Genomic DNA, 25597 nt, shown 5'->3' with positions numbered 1-25597 from the left:
TTCCCCAATCAAACAAAGGAAGCTAATTCTACTCTTAAACTCATCTGAAAATAGTAAATATAATATGACTCTTAGCATGTAAACTTAAAGCCACATCAGTCAGAGTTACTCAAGAAAAGACAGTGAATATACTTAGGCTGCGTACCTCACAAACTTCATCAGGGGCTGGTTCTCACAGACGTAGAGAATGTCACCTGGTTGACAGCCAAACACATTCCTGATCTTCTCCATGATCCTAAGAGCCAGGATGGTCTTCCCTGATCCAGGTAAGCCGTGAACAAACAGCTCTCTGGTCTTGCGAAGGTTCTTTGAAAGCAACTCATACTGTTTATCTGTGAGTAGGTTCAAAACCTCAGAGCCCAGCTCTTCACTTAAGAAAGATCTGAACCCAAGCAGGACTATCACAAGGGACTGTAACAGAGCTTCCATGTGCTGGGTGGTCGTAAGGTTGTAGGACTCGGGGTAAATTTGCAAATCAGAACCATGAAGGGCGTTTGCGGTTCTATCAGGATTCAACAGGAAGACCAAGGGAGTGATGCACAGTTTCCCAGTGTAGCCACCTGTGTTCACCAGCTTCAGCTTTAAGGAACAGGCGACTCGCAGAGAATAGTCCTTCCAGCCCTCATCGCACTCACTGAGGATGGTGTAGAGGAGCGGGATGTTGTTCTGGGAAAGTAGAAGAGCATCGCAGATTACTCCCTGCTTCTCTGGCAGACCCAAGTCCACAGCCCAGCTTCGAGAAAAAATCAAGATTCCTCGAGAGACAGAGCGCATTTCTCTATTGATTAAGTCTCTGAGTCCTTTATGTTGTGAGATCAATTCTTTGTAGAGGCTGTCTGGAGTATACACCACTCTGTCTGAAAATACTAGACAGGGAAAGAATTGGAATACATAATCATCACCACGTGTAAAAGATTCAATCGACATTTAGACCCTACTGTGTGTCAGCCCTAGGTTATGCATTAGTAACAAAAAGATAAAACAATTCCCAGTCCAATGGAGCTGATAATTGATTGGCATAAACAGAGACAAACAATAATTATGACACAAAGTGATAAATGCAATGGGAAGGAAGTGCACAAGGCATTATGTGAACACCAAGGAGACGTACAGCTTAAGAAAGAAGAAAATGTGAGTCTTATGAAGGAGACACTTGAGCTGTTTCTTAAAGGATCGCTGCGAGTTAGCCAGTAGAAGGACGGGAGAACAGAGAGCGAGGCAAAACAGGATTCATGAGTAAAGCACAAGAGACAAGCAACAGCAAGCTCCATTCAGGCAACTCCAAGCAGTGTGTGTTGCTGACACCTAAAGTGAGAGGGCAAGAGGTGGCGATGATGGTGGGGAGGAAGGCACTATAGTGCCATCCTAACACCTGGCAATGCTGACTATAGTTAACAATACTGTAGTATACACTTGAAAGTTGCTGAGAGGGGTCTTAAATGTTCCCACCACACGTACCCACACAAATGATGATTATGTGAAGTGATGGATACATTAATGTTAATTAACCTTATCACGGTCACCATTTCACAATATATACATGTATGAAATCATCGTACTATACACCTTACACATGATGTTACATGTCCATTATATCTCCATAAAACCAGAAAAAAAAAAACACCTGGCAAAGGTTATATACTATATGATTTCACCTACCTGACATTCTGTGAAAGGCAAAACTATAGGGATGGAGAAGAGATCAACGGCTTTTAGGGGTTGGCATTGAAGGAGAGTTTGACTACAAAGGGGGAGCATGAAGGAGTCTCTTTTGGGTGTTGGAATTATTGTCTATCTTGACTGTGGTGGTGGTTACATGAATCTCTACATATTTGAAATCGCTTAGAACAGTATAACAAAAAAATTCCATTTTACAGACGTAAATTTAAAAAATTAATTTTTAAAAGTGCTTTTTGAAACGAGTTTTGGCTTTTTCTATGTGTATACAAAAGGTTCTTAAACCTTTTGAGGTGACAAGCCCAAATCTGGAATCTAACCAAAACTATGAGCCCTCTCCCCAGAAAAACTCAAATACACATAAAATTTGAATTTCTAAGTGAGGGTGGGGGAAGAGACAAAGATGAATCTAGGTTTCTGTGCTTGGCTGGATGGAGAATGGACTCTCCAATCGATAGAGATAATGTAGAAGAAACAGCAGAAAAAGAATACTTGATACAGAATAATATGCAGACTATATAGAAGAAATAGATGATTGTCAGAGTAGGAGATTGATTTTGGAAATGCTCAGTTTGGAATATCTGTGGTACATGAGGCTGTTCAGCAAGCAATTGGACACACCAGTAAAGTTTGTCCGGGCTCAGAGAAATACTAGCTTTATTTTCCATAAAAGTGGACTAAACTAAGGACACCTCCTACTGCTATTTTGATTTAACATCATTCTGGAATTATTGGCCAATGAACTGAAACAAGTAAAAGAAATAAAACGTATAAAAATAGGAACAGTTAGTTCAAAATTACCTTTCCTTTTGCATTAATAAGATTATTAAGTAAAATGTTTGGAAATAGTATAATGTACATTTTAAAACTAAGAGCTTTCCTACATGCCAGCAATTCACAATCAGAAATTATCATCATATAAAGATCCCATGCTAGGAATAAAATTTAATATTTTGAGTAATAATGTGGATAAAACTTTGAAACAATTGAGAGATATACCATATTTCACTGATTATAAATGTACTTGAATATCTCTAAAATCAAGATACCTCGTATAATTTAATTGGCCATATTTTCTTTTTCAGTGGTAAATAAATAATAGTGCAATATTGTTTTCTTAAGTTTGATGAAATATGGTAAAAGAAGACTTGAATAAATGGCCAAATATTTCACATTCAATTATGAAAAAAATTCACTGTTGTAAAAATGACAGCTCTTTCCACATTAATTTATCATTTTCACTTAAATGCCATAAAAATAATCTCATATTGTCCTTTGCTTTTTGGTGGAACAAAATGTTTCTAAGCTTCTTCTAGAAGAGAAATGCCATGATAATACCATTTGAGGAAACTGTATTCTGGTATATGTTTTGAATTACAAATTGGCAATACACCTAAATTTACAAGCTATTGTTACTACTTGGGATTTATCCTTAAGGAACACCTCAAGGTATTTGTAGAAAAATGTATATTGTAGCCCTGTTTAAAATAGAAAAAATTAGGGCCGGCCCCGTGGCTTAGCAGTTAAGTGCGCGCACTCGGCTACTGGCGGCCCGGGGTTCGGATCCCAGGCGCGCACCGACGCACCGCTTCTCCGGCCATGCTGAGGCCGCGTACCACATACAGCAACTAGAAGGATATGCAACTATGACGTACAACTATCTACTGGGGCTTCGGGAGAAAAAAAAAAGGAGGAGGATTGGCAATAGATGTTAGCTCAGAGCCGGTCTTCCTCAGCAAAAAGAGGAGGATTAGCATGGATGTTAGCTCAGGGCTGATCTTCCTCACAAATAAAAATAAAAATAAAAATAAAACAGAAAAAATTAGATATCATCTAAAATTCCATCAAAAAGGGGACTGGTTAACGAAGTGATAGCAGGGGTGTTTGCAAAGGTCTTACTTTTTGACCTGGGTGGTGGTTACACAGGTTTCACTGCATAATTATTTATTAAATTATATCTTTGTTCTATGTACTTTCTGTATGTATTATATATTTCATAATAAAAACAGCAAAATTAATAACATACATGTTTAGGAATACTATACAATCAATACTATACAATGCAATACTATACAATCAATAAAAGAATCGGGTAAATCTAGGAGTAAGGTTGTAACAAGAGGTACACACACGTTACTCAGGTTCAGCTTGCACAGCTGTAGTGCATTCATTTTTACTGCTGTGTAATATTCCATTATGTAAATAAACTACAATATATTTATCCATTGTTGTGACAACAGATTTTTTGGTTGTTTCCTGTTTGGGCTGTTACAAACAGTGAATCTACGACCCCTCATGGGCCTATCTCCAATTATAGATATCTCCTGATGCACGTGCACACGTTTTTCTCTAGAAGCTAGAAAGAACTGCTGAATGCTAGAGTGTGCAAATGACCAATATCCAATTTGTTTTCCAAAGGGATTAGGCCAACTTAATTCCCAGCATGGATGTACAAAAGATCCTGATTACCCACAACCTCCCCAACACCTGATTTGTCAATTAAATGGTGTAAGATGGTATCTACTCGTGGTTTTGATTTGCATTTCACTCATGACTGATGGGTTGAGCATCTTTTCATAAGTTTACTGGACATATATGTTTCCTTTTCTGGGAAATACATCTTTAACTATTGCCCATTTTTCTACTGGGTGGTTTGTCCTTTTAAAAAATTGTGCAAGTTCCTTATACGTTCTTCCTACCAATCCTTTGTCAGCTACATGGATTGCAAATATCTTCTTCAAGTTTTTAGTTAAATCTTTTCACTCTTTTTAAGCTATTTTTGAGGAACAGAAGTTTTTAATTTTAATGTAGGAAAATTGATCAATCTTTTTGTTTAAGTTTAATACTTTTGTGTCTCGGTTAGGAAATCCCTCCCTACCTCAATGACACAAAATTATTCATATACATTTTCTACTAAAAATGTGAAAAGTTTGTTTCTGCCATTTGAGTCCTTAAAACTTCTGGAATTGGTTTTCTATAGAATATAAAATAGGAGCCCATTTTTATTTTTTTCCATATGGATGAACAACCAACATGTGCGGAAGCAACCAGAGATGAGGAGTTACCTGGAAAGTAACGTTTTTGCTGTTCTTCCAGACTTTCCAAATTCTTATGGATGCACACACTCCTGCTGCAGGGCGTCGTGGCTGACAAGCTCAGCGCAAGGACCATCTCAGAAACTCTGGAAAGGTCTTAGGAAACAAGAACCAAAGCTTCAAAATGCAAAAGGCAGACCCCAACTTAGAGCTGAGCTGTGTTGCACAGTCTTTCACTTAGTTTTAGAACTCAAAGCCGTGGCCCACGCTATTTGTGTTTACATCCTAAGTCAGCTCGGGAAAGCCCACTGACATCTTGGGGGGAAAAACTGGCATGTAGCAACAGTTCTCAATTGTGTGTGTGTGTGTGTGTGAGGAAGATCGGCCCTGAGCTAAGATCTGTTGCCAGTCTTCCTCTATTTTGTATCCGGGAATGCTGCCACCGCATAGCTTGATGAGCGGTATGTATGTCCGCGCCCGGGATGCGAACCTGCGAACCCTGGGCTGCCAAAGCAGAGCATGCGAACTTAACCACTACGCCACCGGGCTGGCCCCAGTTTTTAATTTTTAATTTTATTATATTGAATCAAACTATTTTCATATTTTTAGAATGCTTATATTTAAAAAAATATGATTAGAAGATGTGAAGGTCAATGGATATAGATTTCTGAGAAGATTCTGAAATGGACTTCATTTTTCTGGACTTTTGAAGAAGTTACCATTGATTTTCTTTTGTCTAATTTTATCTCAGGCTTTCCTTTTCCAAGGTGGATGCATATCACCAAGACTACTCTTTGGCTCATCAGTCACAGTTAGCATCACATGTTGGCTCTCAAAAGGAAATGTGAGAAAGGAGAGGGACAGCCATGTCATGTTTGGGTTCAAAAATGAAAGTAGGGCAATGAGAAAGGGAGAATATTTCATCCAGGGAACCACAGAAGAATGGGAAGGCAGGGGAATGGGGCAGTAAGTTCAAGGGCACGTATATGTACATGGGAAACAGGAATTTCCCGAAAAAATGTGAGTTCATGAAAAGGAAAAGAAGAAACTTGAATATGAACACAAGAAAGGATGTAAAAATAGAAATTTCCAGGTCAAACAGCCGCCTGCACCAACTTCTAGTGGGTTTACTAGCCCAGGGTATCCGTTTGTTGAATGCAGAATATTCAAGATGGGCAGATGAAAAAAGGGCAATGACCCACCGACTATGTCTATAGGAATTAATAAATCAGTCATCTGCAATTCAGAGTACCTCTCTTTCCCCAGATTCTAAAATAATACCTCCCTTTCCTCCATCCCCACCTCCCCTGTCCCAGCAAACATTACAATCACTGTGGATTCTGCTCCCTGACCTGGGTCGGCTTCCGTCATCCAAGCTACCCATTCCTTTGTGCTCAGCTGTCTCACATGATTGTCCTTCACCTGCCAGGAACTAGGCACTTCAGCAAACACTGCACAGCAGAATGGTTCCACCTTGACAGCACAGACATATCCATGGAGGGCACCCTGATTGTGTACTTCAAGGAATTTGACGGCATATTTTATCTCACGCTTCTGTGTACAGAAATGATGGACAGGTAATTTCTTAATACAGTGATCAATAGAAGCCCTCAAGGCGGTAAGATCTAGTCTCTCTTTTTTACATCCAATGACTTGATGGGTCTCATCATGCACACCAAAAAATACAAACCCTCCTTCAGTGTTTGCAAACGCAGAAACACAACTGGGGAGACTCTCTTTAAAGCATTGTGACACCTCTGTTGACAACATTTTAAATTCAACATGCGTGGAATTAGTAAAGTTGAGCTTTTCCAGGTACTGAAGGTGAGCTCTGTCAAATAAAGCAGCGGCTGAGGCCTTTATGTTACCTTCATTTTGTACACCAACCCGAACTTTCTGTGGACTTAAATAGGAATAATTAATATTCCTAAGAGTCTGAGTCTTCTCTTTGAGGAATGCCAGTGCTTCGTGAGAATTCATGACATTGGTAGATGTTTTATGTCTGTAGTACAAATTGGAGCACAAGGTAGCAAGCCGTACACCAGAGGCCTCTGCGTTCCATGATTTCACAAAAATCAAAAAGAGGTCTCCCTGCTGCATCTCGTCTAAATAGCCATTGAAAATGGAAGGCAGATGCAACCCTACTCCATGAATTTCATAATTGTACTCTTTGTTCTCAATCTCAGCCTTGACCACTCCCCCACCAGAATTCATCAGGGCACATATTGCATGCAAGATGACTTTATTCTGTTTCTCCTGCAGTTGACGGTTCATTTCACTCCTTTGCTTATTCCCAAGGATGACTTTTCCTGCGTCTAAAACACACTCAGCAAAGTTTGTTTCCAAATCAGTCTTGAGACTCATCTTCTGGGCACTTGTCCTATTCTTATCTGAAATGTCCTCCTGGAAAACAGGAAGATAGATCCATTAGAATAGGACAAGAATAGGGGCGGTGGGAATATCGACAGCTTGAGGCCACTTCATTTATTCCCACAGGGCTTGAGGCCAGACAGATGCAAGAATTAAGTGTGTAAGATGGGCTGAGAAGCTGTCTGCTGGAAGCCCACTGCCACCAGAGAAATGATCAAGAGGCTATTTTTATGCTGTGATTTTGGTAACCGTTTCTGCCGAGTTCTCTGAGTGGCAAGGTCTCCTGGGTCACCTGCAGAAAACAGGAAATTTTACAAAGATACACATGGTGGAATGCAACTGGAAAGCTTTCAGGGTCAGAGGTATCTCTGGGGTGTGCTGTTTATTGTTTTTCTTGGTGCTTTGTCTTTTTCCTTTCACTGAGACCTGGGCAATTCTCAGATTATTTTATAGCTCAGTTTTGGGAAGGAGCAAATCTGATTGAGTTGGTAATTTATCATTGTTGCTGTGGAACACATCCTTTAGCTTCCCCTGGTCCAAGCAGTTCTCATCTTGTGAAAAAAATATATAAATGTATATTATGTACTTTTATATATAATATATATTCTATTTTTACATAATAAAACCTTTTATATATAATTATAATTATATACTATATATTTTTATGTAATTTGTTTGGAACTACAAATTATTGACTATTTGTTTGGAACAACCAGGCTGGCAGGTTAAGGTGGGCTTTTGACATTTCCTAAACCTCAACTGACAACAAGGAATCTCAGAAGAGGGGAAGCTTAATGACAGCATGCAGACACACCATGTTTGCAACCACACTACAGGACTGAAGAAGGGATGTGAGTGATACACATTCCTGCAGCTGCCATCTTGGACCAATCTGTGGCAGTCGAGGAAGAAGGAGTGACTAAACCAACTCACACATAATTACAAAACCCTCTATCATGAGAGACTTCACTGTGAACTAAGAAGATGTCCTGCTATCTGGACAGTGTCCTGGCTCTGCCCGCTACACTTCCTTCCTCAAAAACCTAGATGCAGACCCACAGCCAACATCATACATAATGGTGAAAAATTGAAAGCCATCCCTCTGAGAACAGAAACAAGAGAAGGGTGCCCACTCTCACCACTCCTATTCAACATAGTACTGGGGGTTTTGGCCAGAGCAATTAAGCAAGAAAAAGAAATAAAAGGTATCCAAATTGGAAAGAAAGAAGTGAAGCTCTTGCTGTTTGCGGATGACATCATTCCATATATAGAAAACCCTAAAGAATCCACTAGAAAACTATTAGAAATAATCAACAACTACGTCAAAGTTACCGGGTAAAAAATCAAGTTGCAAAAATCAGTTGCATTTCTCTACACCAATAATGAACTAGCAGAAAGAGAAGTCAAGAATGGAATCCCATTTACAATCACAACAAAAAAAATAAAATATCTAGGAATAAATTTAACTAAGGAGCTGACAGACCTATACACTGAAAATTATAAGACATTTTTTAAAGAAATTGAAGAAGACATAAAGAAATGGAAAGATATTCCATACTCATGGATTGGAAGAATAAACATATTTAAAATGTCCATATTACCTAAAGCAGTCTACAGATTCAATGCAATCCCAATCAGAATCTCAACAACAATCTTCACAGAAATAGAACAAAGAATACCAACATTTATATGGAACAACAAAAGACCCCAAATAGCCAAAGCAATCCTGAGAAAAAAGAACAAAGCTGGAGGCATCACAATCCCTGACTTCAAAATATACTACAAAGCTATAGTAATCAAAACAGCATGGTAGCAGTACAAAAACAGTCACACAGATCAATGGAACAGAACTGAAAGCCCAGAAATAAAACCATACATCTACGGATAGCTAATCTTCGAGAAAGGAGCCAAGAACACGCATTAGACAAAGAAAAGTTTCTTCAATAAATGGAGTTGGGAAAACTGGACAGCCACATGCAAAAGAATGAAAGTAGACCATTGTCTTACACCATACACAAAAATTAATTCAAAATGGATTAAAGACTTGAATGTAAGACCTGAAACCATAAAACTCCTAAAAGAAAATATAAATAGTACACTCTTTGACAACGGTCTTAGCAGCATCTTTTCAAGTAGAATGTCTACTCAGGCAAGGGAAACAAAAGAAAAAATAAAGGGACTACATTAGACTAAAAAGCTTCTGCAAGACAAAGGAAACCATCAAGAAAACGAAAAGACAACCCGCCAACTGGGAGAAAGTATTTGCAAATCATATATCCAACAAGGGGTTAATTTCCAAAATAGATAAAGAACTCATACAATTCAACAACAACAAAAAACAAACAACCCAATCAAAAAATGGGCAGAGGATCTGAACAGACATTTCTCCAAAGAAGATATACAGATGGCCAACAGGCACATGAAAGGATGTTCAACATCACTAATTATTAGGGAAATGCAAATCAAAAGTACAATGAGATCTCACCTTACACCTGTCAGAATGGCTATAATTAACAAGACAAAAAATAACAAATGTTGTGGAGGATGTAGAGAAAAGAAAACCCTCATACACCACTGGTGGGAATGTAAACTGGTGCAGCCACTATGGAAAACAGTATGGAGATTTCTCAAAAAATTAAAAATAGATGTACCATACAATCCAGCTATCACACTACTGGGTATTTATCCAAAGAACATGAAATCAACAGTACAAAGAGATTTCTGCACCCCTATGTTCATTGTAGCATTTTTCACAATAGCCAAGATGCAGAAGCAACCTAAGTGCCCATCAATGGATGAATGGCTAAAGAAGATGTTGTGTGTATATATACAGAAGCCAGACAGACAAAGACAAACACCATATGATTTCACTCATGCAAAAGATAAACAAACACATGGATGAAGAGAACAGATTAGTGGTTACCAGAGGAGAAGGTGGTGGGGAGGTGGGTGAAAGGGGTAAAGGAGCACATATGTATGGTAACAGACAAAAACTAGACTGTTGGTGGTGAGCAAGATGTAGTCTATACAGAAACTGATATATAATAATGTACACCTAAAATAACACAATCTTATAAACCAATATGACCTCAATAAAATAATTTTTTAAAAAACTTATTGAATAACATTACAGAAAACGTATAAAGAAAGAAATGACCATATTCATGACACACACACACAAAAAAAAACCCTAGATGCAGGAAACAAAAGATGCAACCTGAGAGAGAAGCAAATACAATCCCCTGGATGAGTGGGAAAGGAGACTCCAGAATGACAGCTGTGGGGCAGGTCTAGAGAATCAGTATCCAAAAACTGGAGCAGATGGCAACAGGCTTCAGCGGGTAGCCCCTGAGACTGTGCAATTGATGGGACACTTAATAAGTTAGTCAACTGAGGAGGTGGAGAGTTTGGGGATGAATTAGCAATAGGGTCTTAGGAAAATATGCAAATACAAATACACAAATACAATATACAAATATAAGATAATAACTCTAAGATTAAAATTAAAAGTAGTATAGGAAATAAAATATAATTATACAGCACAGCTGTAAAATGACAGTCATAATGATATAAACTCTGAAAATTGTTCTGATCAGAAATGATGATATAATTGTCCTGGCAGGATGTGGGGAGAGAAAGGGTAGAGTAAGAAGTGTGACAGAATATGTGGAAGATAAACAAACAACCAAACACATAGATAAGGAGAACAGATTGGTGGTTACCAGAAGGGAAGAGGGCAGGGGGAGGGCAGAAAGGGTAAAGGGGCCCATGTGTTTGGTGATGGATGGAAACCAGACTTTTGGCGGTGAACACAATGCAGTCTATACAGGAGCTGAACTATAATAATATACACCTGAAATTTACACAATGTTATAAAACTATGTGAACTCAATAAAATAATTAAAAGAAAAGAAGTGTGAGAGAGCGATACCCTTATCTTTCAGAAACAGACAATATCTGAAACTGGAAGGAGGGAGGGAAGAATGAGAGTATGAGCAAGTTGTTTAGAAATATATAAATAAATGCCAAAAGAAAAAGCCAAAGAGGCAAAAGCTTGCCTAAAGAGCAGGCAAAGGGGAGAGTAAGGGACCACTGATTTTCTTATTATATCTTATAGAACTATGACTTTCAAAACTACATACATGAAACTTCCACTTCCAGTCAGAATAGAGTACCAGGGACTAGATTACTCTCCTGTGTGAAACAAATAAAAGTTTTATGAAGAAACAATGATCACAGGGCTGGCCCGGTGGCATACCTATTAAGTTCATGCACTCTGCTTCGGTGGCCTGGGGTTCGCAGGTTTGGATCCTGGTGCAGACCTACACACCACTTATCAAGCCATGCTGTGGTGGTGTCTCATATAAAGTAGAGGAAGATGGGCACGGATGTTACCCCAGGGCCAATCTTCCTCAGCAAAAAAGATGAGGATTGGCAACAGCTGTTAGCTTAGGGCTAATCTTCCTCAAAAAAAAAACAAAAAACAAAAGAAATAATGGTCAGAAATTTTCCAAATTTGATGTAAACTATAAAAAAATCAAGATTGAGAGCCAAAATATTCAACAAGTCCCACGTACAAGAAATATGAAGAAAACTACATCAAGTCACATCATAATTAAAGTGTTCAAAATCATTGATAGAGAGAAAATCTTAAAAGCAACCAGAGGAAAAAAACATATTATGTATAGATGAACAAAGGATGCTCTTAGATTTTTTGTCAGAAACAAAGCAGGTGAGAAGGTAGTGGATCAACATCTTAAAACCACTGAAAGAAATAAAAACCCGTCAACCGAGAGTTCTATACCTAGTGAGAATGTCTTTCAAAAAATAAGGTAACTCAACAATAAACACAAAGAACCCAATTTTTAAAATGAACAAAGGACTTGAATAGACATTTCTACAAAGAAGACACACAAATGGCCAACAAGCATGTGAAAAGATGCTCAACATCATTAGTCATTAGGGAAATGCATATCAAACCCACAATGACATGCCACTTCACAGCTACTAGGATGGTTATAATAATAATAATAATAATAACAAAAGGAAAATAATAAGTGTTGATGAGGATGTGGAGAAATTGGAATCCTCATACTTTGCTGATAGGGATGTAAAATGGTGCAGCCACTGTGGAAAACAGTTGGAGTTTCTTCAAAAAGTTAAACATAGAATTACCATATGACCCACCAATTCCTCTCCTAAGTACCTATCCAACAGAATTGAAAACCAGTACTCAGACAAATCCTTGAGACTCAAATAAGTCATGAATGTTCACAGCAGCACTATTCACAATAGCCAAAAGATGGAAACAACTCAAATGTTTATCAACAGATGAACGGATAAACAAATTGTGCCATATCCATTCAATAGAATATTACTCAGTGATAAAAAGCAATGAAGTACCAATACACGCTTCAATATGGATGAACTGCAAAAACATTATGCTAAGTGAAAGAAGCCAGACACAAAAGGTCACTGGACTGTATATTCGTGTCCCCCAAGAATTCATATGTTGAAGCCCTAACCCCCATTGGGATGGTATTAGGAGGTGGGGCTTTTAGGGGGTAATTAGGTCGTGAAGGTGGAGCCCTCATAATGGGATTAGTGTCCTTATAAGAAGAGACATGAGAGAGCTTGCTTCCTCTCTCTCTGCTCTCTCCACCATGGGAAGACACAATGAGAAGGCACCTAGCTGCACACCAGATAGAGTGTTCTCACCAGATACCAGACCTGCCAGCACCTTGATCTTGGACTTCCCAGCCTCGAGAACTGTGAGAAATAAATGTTTGCTGTTTAATCCACCCAGTCTATAGTATTTTTGTTATAGCAGCCCAACTGACTAAGACAGTCACATATTGTATGATTCCATTTATGAGAAATACGTAGAATGAAGAAAGGAGATTAGTGGTTCCCTGGGGTTAGGGGAAGAGGGGAGTAAGGAGTAACTGCTTAATGGGTCTCTATTTGAGAGTGATGAAAATATTTTGAAGCTTGATAGAGGTGGTAGTTGCATAACACTGTAAATGTATTAAATGCCACTGATTTGTTCACTTTAAAATGATTAACTTTATGTTATGTAAATTTCACCTCAATTTTTAAAATTGATTAAAAAATGAAGGTGAAATAAAAACTTTCTCAGACGTAGAAAGCTGAAAGAATTCATTATCAGTAGAACTGCAATACAAGAAATGTTAAAGAAAGTCTTCAGGCAGGAGGAAAATTATATCAGTTGGAAAATAGATGTACATAAAGCAATGAATAACACTGGAAATGGTAACTACATGGGTAAATATATAGTTTTTTTAAACTTAAATCTCTTTAAAAGAATAATAAAATTGTAGTACTAACATTAACTGATTTCAAGGCTTATTCTACACTTACAGTAACCAAGATAGCATGGTATTGGCATAAGGATGAATAAATAGATCCATGGAACAGAATAGAGAGTCCAGAAATAGACCCACACATACATGGACAACAAAGGTGCAAAGTGGGGAAAGTGTCCTCTTTTCAATAAATAGGACAGGAACAATTGGATATCCATCTGCAAAAGAAATAAACTTCAATTCATATTTCACACCATTTACAAAAATTTACTTAAAATGTGTCATATATCTAAATGTAAAACCTAAAACTACATGGAAATAAATGAAGACTGCCCAAATGAGAACAAGCAGAGGCTATTTATTCAGAGCTCCCTATAATAAAGGAGTCAGTCACCACCATCTGTGTTGGCAGAGACTCAAAGGCAGGCAGGGAAATGGGAAAGATTTACAGTGGAAAAAAAGAAGGCTCAAGTGTGCTCTGATTTGAGGTTATTGGCAGGGGGAGGCTGGAAGAGGGCTTACTAGAAGCGGGGCATCTTATGTGACTGGTTTGGGGAGCCTATTTGGCTTTCTCTGGTTGGCCCTGAGTTGAAAGTGGGAGAAAAAATTAGAGAAGTTGGCAGTTATTGACCAAGTCCTGACTATTTTGGGCCAATTCCTTCAGAGGTTGTAGATTGGCTTCCCAGGATGGTTGCTGCAGAGGTTGTGGGTCAGAGTTCTATTTTTATATTTGGTCTGGCCATTGTTGGTATGTGTATTCAGTCTCTCAGTCCCTCCTGACACCTTTTTAGTGATTTTCTTGCTTGCAAGAAGTTAACCAATTCAGAGAAGGCTAGAGATCCAGATTATCACTGCTCTAGAATTGTTCAGCCATCTCCATAGTCTACTGTATTTCAAGATCCTCTTGATTTTTTTGTTGTTGTGTCATCATGGCGATCATCTGATGAGACAGTGGTTGCACAGAAGCATTTAAGACTCTGAAAAGAATGCAACAGACCTGCATCATGACCACTATGACAAAAGCAGGAACAATTAATAGTGCCTGTAAGATGCCTTAGAACCGGGAACCCCTATTGCCTAACTTAAGCCAAGAGAACAAGTCTAATAGGCCATGAGATCAATCTTAGAAAGCCAAGTATCTTTTTCCTTAAGGTGATATATAGCCCGTTCTACGTTGCCTGTTTCATTGATCCAAGCATAGCAAGAAGTATCAGCAATGGCACAAATGCGACCATGACTCACCAACAAGAAATCTAGAGCAATGCAATTATTCATCATTATGCTGCCAATGATTGTCCATCACTACTCATGCCAGCACTACTTGTACTAATTTGTATTCTTTCTAGGGAAGAGATGGTATTGTTAATAAATTCTGTCAGAGTTAGTAATAAGTTTCTTACAGCCTTTGCTATTTGTATGACTCCCACTGATGGGAACGCTGTTCTAACTGTACACATACACAATGAGTCAGTAATTCCCCCAGGTAGTGTCCTCAAATAATCAACAGCGGCCTCATTTGGATCTCATGTTGGAGTTGGATTTTCCAGCCTCTGTCATTTATAGAATTAAGGTTTCTGTATATAGAGGTCTTGGAATACTATTCGTAAAGAACATGAAGTGTTAGTCTGAGGCAAACAAGAATGGCTATCCTGGCCACAAAGGAAGTAGTATCCAGTAGGAGTACATAGAGATCCAGGAAAAAAGGAGTTGTTCACAACAAGAAGTTGGAACCAAGGCCTTACAATAGCAGGGATACATATTTGGATCACCACTCTTCCAGGTGGTGAATATTTGGCCCATTGCTCTGTGAAGGTTGTTGAATTCAAATTTAGAATTACCTAGAGTCTGACCAATAGACTATGATAATTGGTTCTTTTTCTTGGAGAGAAGGACACTAATACAGCCACAAGTTGACTTGTTTGAGGCAATTTGTCCATGAAGGTGTAAGTGGAAACGCCATTGGCTCATTTGATGAGACTGGAATCGGCCAGAGGTTTTTATCATGGCGGGCTGGAGATAGATGGCATATCCTGCAGTCAGTAAGACTGAAAGCAGTGGCCACTGTTTTAGATAACCTAAGAAGGGCATTAGTGAGTACGTTCTGACCTAACAATTATAATAAGAAAAGAAGAAAAGCCTTATCATGGGTAGATGACAACCAAGGATCTATAGACAATGAGAAGAAGGATTATAAACAAGCAGATTTTAAAAACCCCAGAAACTAGACAGGAGTTTTGATCCAATGTCTTGGGTGGAAGCCATCCATTATCCTAGGTCATCCACTTGTTCTGAAGGTCTTGGGTTAGCTGTCTACTTCTGAAGATCAGCTACTCCTAGAACATCTCTGAGAATCCTTAGTTTGAGGTCCTCTCTTGGAATAGCCTTAACTGTGTAGAATTCTCAATTACTTCTTCAGTTGTGAAATGTGAACCTAAGGATTGACACCCTGGAGTTTCACTACTGTATTTGTTGTTAATAGTACCTGATAAGGTCTATTTCAGTGAGGTTCAGGAGAAGTTTTACTCTGATGTCTCTTCCAATAGATGAAATCTCCTGGTTGAAGATCATGAAGAGGCTGTTTAAGATGATGTTATGGGAAGGCAGCCTTAACCTGCTGGTGATAGGACTGGGTATGGTACATGAGTCCCTTGCAATATTTTGTGATATCCGCAAGTGGTAGGACATAGTCTAGTATTGGAGGTGAAATCTCTTCCAGTTACTAATTCGTAAGGAGATAACCGATGTGTCCCCAAGGGAATGGACCATATGGCCATAAGGGTTAGTGGGAGTATGTTTGGCCAAGAGACCTCAAAGGTTTCTGAAAGTTTTGCTAATTTTCATTTAAGGACTAAATTAAAGGATTAGATTTAAAAATTAAATTAAAGGCCATTGGTCTTTTCAACATTTCCAGAAGATTGTAGATAGTAAGGATGGTATAAAGTAAGTAGTAACAATTTACAAAGTTCTTTTATATGGTTCCTATAAAGTGTGTGCCTTGATCACTTGATATAAAGTTGGTATGCCCCAGGTAGGAAACACAAAATCAAGCAGCCTGTTAGTGACTGTAAGGACTGTAGCTTTTTGCGAGAAAATTCTTCAACACATTCTGAAAATACACCTACAATAACTAAAATATATTCAAGCCCCAGGGAGGATGGAAGCTGGTTAAAGTCCATCTGAAAGTGTTAAAAGGACCTTGAGGCTTTGGTTACTGACCATGTCTCAGCTTTATAGTTCTCCCAGAATTACATTGTTGATGATGACACGTGACCTGAAAATAGCCTCAGCCGTCTTTTTTGTGTGGCTGTGAGCAAGACTGGCCCTGAGCTAACATCCATTGCCAATCCTCCCCTTTTTGCTGAGGAAGATTAGCTCTGAGCTAACATCGTGCCCATCTTCCTTTATTTTGTATGTGGGATGTCTCCACAGCATGGCTGGATAAGCGGTATGTATGTCCGTGCCCAGGATCCGAACTTGCAAACCTCCGAACATGCGAACCCTGGGCTGCCAAAGCAGAGGGCATGAATTTAACCACTACACCACCGGGCCAGCCCCTCCTCAGCTGTCTTTTTAAAGTTTCCCCTGCAATGCTGATTTAATACAGTAGCCAATTTGTCTATACCATAATGAGTGGTTTCATGAAGAAATTTAGCTAATATCCATTTGAAATAATCTGGTACCAGCAAGTGGCCATTTTGAGAGTGCCAGAGATTATCTGAGTTAAGGGTACAGTCAGACTTTTTCCATTCTTCCTTTTCAAAATCAAGGGCTAACCAATGACATTTTACAAGCCTTTTTGAATCTCTCAAGATATTTATCCTTTGAGAGTTTAGATAGCATCACAAGCTTGGTTAAGACTTCTTATAGAAAATAATGATTGAGGGCTGGCCCAGTGATGTAGTGGTTTGGATCCCAGGGGCGCACTCACACACCACTTGTCAGGCCATGCTGTGGCAGCATCCCATATAAAGTAGAGGAAGATGGGCACGGATGCTAGACCAGGGCCAGTCTTCCTCAGAAAAAAGAGGAGGATTGGCATTAGATGTTACCTCAGGGCTGATCTTCCTCACAAAAAAAGAGAAGAAAAAAATGATCTGCTAGAGCATTTCCTTTAGCTTCTATATTATCTCTTTTTGCATGGTTCTCAACCTTTATAATAGCTCTCTCTCTAAGAAGTAGGAGTTCATCTAAAAATTCCTCATCTTGCTGTCTGTTTCTGATGGGTGTTCCAGCAGAGATGGGAAATCCCCTTTGTTTCCAAAGCATCACAAAGTTATGCATTACTCCAAAAGCATACCAGCTATCTGTATATGTTTATTCTCTGGTCTTTGGCTAGTTGACAAACTCCAGAAGTGCAATAAGTTCTACCACTTACGTTGACATTATCTCAGGTAGAGTACTGTATTCTAAAGAAAAGCCTAAATTAGTGATAGCATATTCTGCTTGATAACCTCCAATTTCAGTTTTGAAATATGACACATCAGCAAATAATATTAGGTCAGAGTTCTCAGTGGGAGTCAATAAATCTGAGCAAAGTACAGAAAGTTCTCTTACTGAAGTAAGACATTTATGAGGCTCCCCTTCTTGTGGTAGGGGCAGGAGAGTGGCAGGATCTGGGGTGTTGCAGTAGTCGACAATAATGTGAGAGGGAGAGAGACACAGAATCACATAAGAGGTTAGTTGGTTGGCGGAACAGTGTTGCAAGTTTTCAGTCAGTAGTAATGTCTATACTACGTGAGGAACCATGAGCTCAAGTGGGGAGCCTAGAACTAGTTCAGCAGAAGCATCAACAAGATTCGCAGTGACAGCTATCGCCCTGAGACAAGAGGGATAAGCCTTTGCAACCAGGTCTAGAGTGAGGCTGTTTGATTGTTCCCATGAAGTTGATTTGAAACCCCAAGGGCTTGTCCAGATCACTCATGCACAAATAGACGAAATGGCTATTATATAGTTAGAGATACCTAGGGAAGGAGGCTGTGGAAGAGACTTCTTTAGGCTACAGAAGGCCTGTTCATGTTTGGGCTCTCAAAGGAGAGGGTCTCTTTCTGAGGACTTTATTAATTCATAAAGAAGTATCGCAGTCTCAGAACAATTTGGCCCCCATTGCCTGCAATAAAACCTGGAAATTAGTTAAACCTAGAAAATTGGTTAATTCTAGAAATCCTCTCAACTGCTGTTTTGTGAAGCGTCTAGGGTAAGTTTGGATAATCTTTAGTCTCTCGGGAGACAGTGCTTTTCCCTCCTTAGATAGGTCATTCACTAAACAGTGAACCATGTTTTGGCAAAATTGGAATTTGTCTTTTGAAACTTTATATCTCTTTTCTGCTAAGGGTGAGAGCAAGTAAATGGAATTCTTTTTACTGACTTCCTTGTTCCTTGAACAAAGTAGGAGTTCATCTACATATTGTATCAGAACTGAATCCCAAGGGAAATTTAGATTCTTTAAGTCTTGATTGAGGACAAAACATGAAAAAATAGGGGGCTTCAGCGAACTCCTGGGGCATGACTTCCCAGTTTTATGGTCGTCCTCCCCAAGTGACAGCAAAAATGTATTGAACATCCTGGTCTAAAGGCACATTGAAAAAAACAGAGCAAATTTCCACTACAGCAAAGCAAGTGACTTAAGGGGAATGGTTTCATCTTTTCTCCATTTGCATGAGTGAATTAGGATCTAATTGATTTTTATTGCAAATGTTTTGGGTCTGGCTTTTAGGAGACTGTACTCTAGTTTTTGGATCTTTTTGTTTTTTTTGAATCTTCAGGTTTATTGTGGAAAAAGGGGTCCTGTGGGTCCCCTTCGGAGTTAGCCCAATGAGCTTTGCCATCCAGGATTTAGCATTCGAATTTCTGACCAACAAATGTACGAGTTGATATAGGTTACGTAATCCTGGGTTATGTGCACCCAAAAGAATTCTAAATTCTTCTATGAATATTTGCTGGCCTTTTCTGGGTTTAGGGAAATCTTTAAGTATAGCTCTTAATTCAGCTTGGGTCCAAAGTTTAAATTCTACAGTTGCCTGTACACCTGGCTCATGGCAGTGGTAGATCTTTAGAGGTAAGTGACATTTTGGGGTTTTAGGAGAGTCGTTGGTTAAAGATAGCGGGTCTGAATAAGGGGAAGAAGAGGGAGAAGATGACTGAGAAGCAAGAGAAAAATCAGAAGGATAAGGGGAAAAAGAGAGCTAGATACAGAGAGGCAACTGAAAGACCAGGATGGGGAGGACTTGCTAGGGAAAGAGTCTAGTTTGTTAATTGTTCATTAGCTTTGGGCAAAGAATCTTTTAGTGAAGGAGTTTTTGATTCAGAATTTCAATTGGAGGCCTCTGCATACTGATCAAAACTGCTGCCCAAGGCCCCAAATAGCCAAAGCAATCTTGAGAAAGAACAAAGCTGGAGATATCACACTCGTTTATTTCAAACTATATTACAAAGCTATAGTAATCAAAACAGTATGGTATTGGTATTAAAGCAAACACATAGATCAATGGAACAAAATAGAGAGCTCAGAAATAAACTCACATATATATGGTCAGTTAATTTATGGAATATACAGTGGGAAAAGGACAGTTTCTTCAATAAATGGTGTTGGAAAAACTGGACAGCCATATGCAAAAGAATGAAACTGGACCTTTATCTTACACCATACACAAAAATTAACTCAAAATATATTAAAGACTTGAATGTAAGACCTGCAACTGTAAAACTCTTAGAAGAAAACATAGGCAGTAAGCTCTTTGACATCAATCTTGGTGAAGATTTCTTGGATTTGACACCAAAAGCAAAGGCCACAAAAGCAAAAATAAACAAGTGGGACTACATCAAACTAAAAAGCTTCTACACAGCAAAGGAAACGATCAACAAAATGAAAACACGACTTGCCAAGTGGGAGAAAACATTTGCAAATCATATTTGATAAGGTGTTAATATTCAAAACATAAAAAGAATTCACACAACTCAATAGCAACAAAACAAACAATCCAATTAAAAAATGGGCAGAGGATCTGAATAGACATTTATCCAAAGAAGACATCCAGGTGTCCAGCAGGTGCATGAAAAGATGCTCAACATCACTAATCGCCAGGGAAATGCAAATCCAAACACAATGAGATCTCACCTCACACCTGTTAGAATGACTATTATCAAAAAGATAAGAAATAACAAATGTTGACCAGGATATGGAGACAAGGGAACTCTTGTGCACTGTTAGTGGGAATGTAAATTGGTGCAGCCATTATGGGAAACAGGATGGAGGTTCCTCAAAAAATTGAAAGTGAAACTACCATATGATCCAGCAATTCCACTTCTGGGTATTTATCCAAAGAAAACAAAAACTAATCTGAAGAGATATAGGCACCCCCATGTTCACTGCAGCATTGTTTACAATAGCCAAGACATGGAAGCAACCTAAATGTCCATTGATGGATGAATGGATAAAGAAAATTCAGTATAACTCCTAAAATTTACATGGAACCATAAAAGACCCCAAATAGCCAAAGAAATCCTGAGAAAGAAGAACAAAGCATGAGGCACTACACTTCCCATTTTCAAGCTATGCTATAAAGCTGTAGTCATCAAAACAGTATTGTACTGGCATAAAAACAGACAAATAAACCAATGGAACAGAATTAAGAGGCCAGAAATAAACCCAAGCATATATGTTCAACTAATACTTGATAACGAAGCCAAGAATACTCAATGGAGAAAAGGCAATTTCTTCAATAAATGGTGCTGGTTTAATTGGATATTCACATGTAAAAGAATAAAACTGTACCCATATCTTATACCACTCACAAAAATTAACTCAAAATGGATTAAAGACTTAAATATAAGACCTGAAACCATGAAACTCCTAGAAAAAACATAAGAATAAACCTCCTTGACATGGGTCTTGGCAATGATATTTTGGATATGACACCTAAAGCACAAGAAACAAAATAAAAAATAAACAAGTGGGACTACATCAAACTAAAAAGCTTCTGCAAAGAAACCATCAACAAAGTGAAAAGACAACCTACGGGATGGGAAAAAACATTTGCAAACCATATATCTGATAAGGGGTTAATATCCAAAATATATAAAGAACTCATACAACTCAATAGCAAAAAAAACAAATAACCTAATTAAAAATTGGGCAAAGGACATGAATAAACATTTATCCAAAGAAGATATACGAAAGGCCAACAGGTACATGAAAAGATGCTCAACATCACTCGTTATTAGAGAAATACAAATTAAAACCACACTGAGATATAACCTCACATCTGTTAGAATGGCCATCATCAAAAAGACAAGAGATAGCACATGCTGACATGGATGTGGAGAAAAGGGAACACTTGTGCGCTGTTGGTGGGATGGTAAATTGGTACAGCCACTATGGAAAACAGTATGGAGGATCCTCAAAAAATTACAAATAGAACTACCATATGATCCAGCAATTCTATTTCTGGGAATATATACAAAGGAAAAGAAAACACTAACTCGAAAAGGTATCTGCACCCCCATGTTCACTGCAGCATTATTTATAATAGCCAAGACATGGAAACAACGTAAGTGTTCATCAGTGGATGAACAGATAAAGAAGCTGTGGTATATAGGAATATTATTCAGCCATTAAAAAAAGAGGAAATCTTGGGGCCAGCCCCATGGCATAATGGTTAAGTTTGCACGCTTCCTCTTCAGCGGCCAGGGGTTTGCAGGTTTGGACCCCAGGCACAGACCTACACACCACTCATCAAGCCATGCTGTGGCAGCGTCTCACATACAAAATAGAGGAAGATTGTCACAGATGTTAGCTCAGGGACAATCTTCTTCACCAAAAAAAAAAAAAAAAAGAGGAAATCCTGCTATTTGTAACAATATGGATGGACCTTGAAGGCATTATGCTAAGTGAAATAGTTCAGATAAAGACAAATACTGTATGATCTCACTTACATGTGGAATTGGGAAAACAAAAAAACCAAACTCATAGAAAAAGAAATCAAACTTGCAGTTACCAGAAGCAGAGGGGAGGGAGAGAGGGAACTAGAGGAAGATGGTCAAAAAGTACAAACTTCCCGTTATAAGATAAATAATTACTAGGGATGTAATGTACAACATGATGACTATAGCTAACACTGCTGTATAACATATAGGAAAGTTGTTAAGAGAGTAAATCCTAAGACTTTTCATCACAAGGAGTAAATTATTTTCCTTTTTTCTTTCTTTTCTTTTTATTTTATCTATATAAGAAAATGGATGTTAATTGAACCTAATTGTGGTAATCCTTTCACAATATATGTAAATGAAACCATCATGCTGTATGCCTTAAACCTATACAGTGCTATATGTCAATTATTTCTCAAGAAAATTTGAAAACAATATTTAAAAAAAAAGAAAGTGTGGTGTATACATATGTGTAATGGAATATTATTCAGCCATAAAAAAGAATGAAATCTTGCCATTTGTAACAACATGGATGGACCTTGAGGACATTATGCTAAGTGAAATAAGTCAGACAGAAAAAGATAAATACCGTATGATTTCATTTATATGTGGAATCTTAAAAAACAAACAAACAAACAAAATTGAGCTCATGGATACAGAGAACAGATTAGTGGTTGCCTGAGGCAGGGGGTGGGAGGTGAGCGAAGTGGGTGTAGAGGGTGAAAAGACACAAATTTCCAGTTGTAAAATGAATAAGTCATGGGGGTGTAATGCACAGTATGGTGATTATAGTTAATAATACTGTATTGTATATTTGAAAGTAGCGAGGAGAGAGGATCTTGAAAGTTCTCATTACAAGAAAAAAATATTGTAACTATGTATGGCGATGGATGTTAACTGGACTTATTGTGGTGAGCATTTTGCAATATATAAAAATATCGAATCATTACATTGTACAACTGAAACTAATATAATGTTATGTCAATGATACATCAATTAAAAAAAAAAAACTGCTGTCCAACTGGTCCTGAGAAATCCTATTCCTTTACCTTTCTAAGGTGCCTCTCAAATGAACAATTTTGTTCAAGTCAAATATTCCCGAGTGGCCAGAAGGCCCAAATCATCCTTAGTGAAGTTATGCCATTTACAAAGATAAGTGCAAGAATTAGTAGTAAACGTATAAGAAGCAGGAGTTTTTCCTGGAAGAGGAGAAGATTTAGACTTAGAAGACCCCATGAGAGCTGGCGACCATCAGTAGGAACATAATGTTTGTGCGCCTTGTGTCTCGGGTCCCCCATCTTACTGTTGGCCGCCTCTGAACGTAGACCCAATAATCTGCGTCCCCCAGCAGGTGGAAAACCAGAGAACAATTTCTCTTGATTAAAGCCAAGATCTCAGGACAAAAACTCTAGACAAAAAGAGAAAGTTATCTGGTTTTATTAATGACTCACAGCAAAGTTTGTCCAAATGGACCTTGGTTCAGGGAGAACCAGAAACTCATCGTGAGGCCAGCTTGAACAGGCTTATAGGGTCTATCCCTGTGCTCTAACTTGTGATTCCTCTTATGACAAACATTTTTAACAGCACAACACAAAACTAACACGAAAGAGAGCAAAAAGGAATGAAAAGAATGCCTGATTCCACCAAGGATACCAAGCAAATGGGAACCAATAACAACGCCCAGGTACCAAACTGCGAATCAATAGCAGTGCTAATTAGCAAACTGCTAATAAAATAGCAGTTGATTGATAGAAGAAGTCAATGCAAAGAAAGAGGAGTTCAGAGCCAGTGCTGACTTACCACGTTGGTGCCAACTCAACAAGCCACTATTGGCAAGGCAGGAGGGGCCTCTGTATGTACCGCACCTGCCCAAAGGCTGGGGTCCACAGCCAAAGCAGCACAGACGGTATCTTGGTGGAACCTCCAGGAAAACTGTGGAAATTAATGAAAACCACCCAAATGAGGTTATTTATTCAGAGCTCACTATAACAAGGGAGTCAGTCACTATCACTTGCATTTTGGAGCGACTCAAAGACAAGCAAGGGAGTGGGAACACTTTACAGTGAAAGGAAGAGAAGGATATGGTATGCTCTGATTTGAGGTTCTTGGCAGGGGGAAGCTAACTAGAAATGGGGCAACCTAGGTGATTGGTTTGGGGAACATATTTGACTTTTTTTGGTTGGTCCTGAGTTGGAAGTGGGAGCAAAAATTAGGGAAGCTGGCAGTTATTGACCAAGTCCTGACCACATATGGCCAAGGGCTGCAGGGTGTGTGGTTCGGCTTCCCAGCTGGTTGCTGCAGAGGTTATGATCAGAGTTCTGTCTTTATATGTGGTCTGGCCAGTGTCCAGTTGTATGTTCAGTCTCTGTATTTGTCTCTGTAAAGTCTCTCAGTCTTTGTATATTCATCTACAAAACTTCTAGAGGAAAATACAGGAGAAAATATTTTCACCTTGGGTTTGGCAAGCATTTTTTAGAGATGACACTAAATGCACAATATAAAAAAGAAAAAAGTCAATATATTGGACCTTAAGAATGTCTCCTTTTTGAAAGACACTGTTAAGAGAATGAAAATGCAAGCCCCTGACTGGAAGAAAATCTTTGCAAATGATATATCTGATAAAGAACTTATATCTGGATTACATACGGAACTCAAAAGGCAATAACAAGAAAACAAACAACATGGTTTAAAAACAGATCAAAGATTTGAACAGATACTTCACCAAAGGAGATATATGGGTAGGAAATAAGTACATGAAATGATGTTCAACATCATTAGTCATTAGGGAAATGCTAATTAAAACTGCAATGAGATAACACTATACACCTATTAGAACAGCTAAAATGACTAATCATATGAGGTCTTGACGAGGATGCGGAGGAAAGGGGACTCTCATACCCTCCTGACAGGAACATAAAGTACAACCATTTTGGAAAAGAGTTTGGTAGTTGTATATGCTTACTGTATGACCCAGCCATTCCACTCCTAAGTATTTACCCAAGAAGAATGAAAACATATGTCCATATAGACTTGTGCATGAATGTTCACAGCACTTTTATAGGTAAAAGCCATAAACTGGAAACAACCCAAATGCCCAGGAGCAGAAACAAATTTTGGTTATCCATAGAACGAAATACTACTCAGCAATAAAAAGGAAGGAACTATTGGTACCCACACATGAATGAATCTCAAAATAATTATTCTGAGTGAAAGAAGCCAGACCAAAAAGAGTACATATCCTATGATCCCATTTGTATAAAATTCTAG

The 25597-nt window shown here is 38.5% G+C and overlaps 1 protein-coding gene across 1 annotated transcript in view; it reads right to left on the bottom strand.

Moving 5' to 3' along the window:
- LOC101392491 (schlafen family member 5) overlaps positions 1-24248 on the bottom strand; it is a 33064-nt gene extending 8816 nt beyond the window's left edge. Inside the window, exons 1-4 of the mRNA XM_087440815.1 lie at positions 24131-24248; positions 6065-7115; positions 4743-4868; positions 146-866 (exon numbers count right to left, since the gene is read on the bottom strand). Of these exons, the coding sequence (XP_087296941.1) occupies positions 146-866; positions 4743-4868; positions 6065-7076 (1859 nt within the window). The 5' untranslated portion in view covers positions 7077-7115; positions 24131-24248. The remainder of the gene's footprint in view (positions 1-145; positions 867-4742; positions 4869-6064; positions 7116-24130) is intronic.
- Positions 24249-25597: the final 1349 nt, after the last annotated feature.

Source organism: Ceratotherium simum, chromosome 16 (genome assembly GCF_057802395.1).
Source record: "Ceratotherium simum simum isolate JZ-2026a chromosome 16, ASM5780239v1, whole genome shotgun sequence".
Taxonomy (NCBI): Eukaryota; Metazoa; Chordata; class Mammalia; order Perissodactyla; family Rhinocerotidae; genus Ceratotherium; species Ceratotherium simum.
This window is presented reverse-complemented; position numbering and strand designations above follow the sequence as displayed.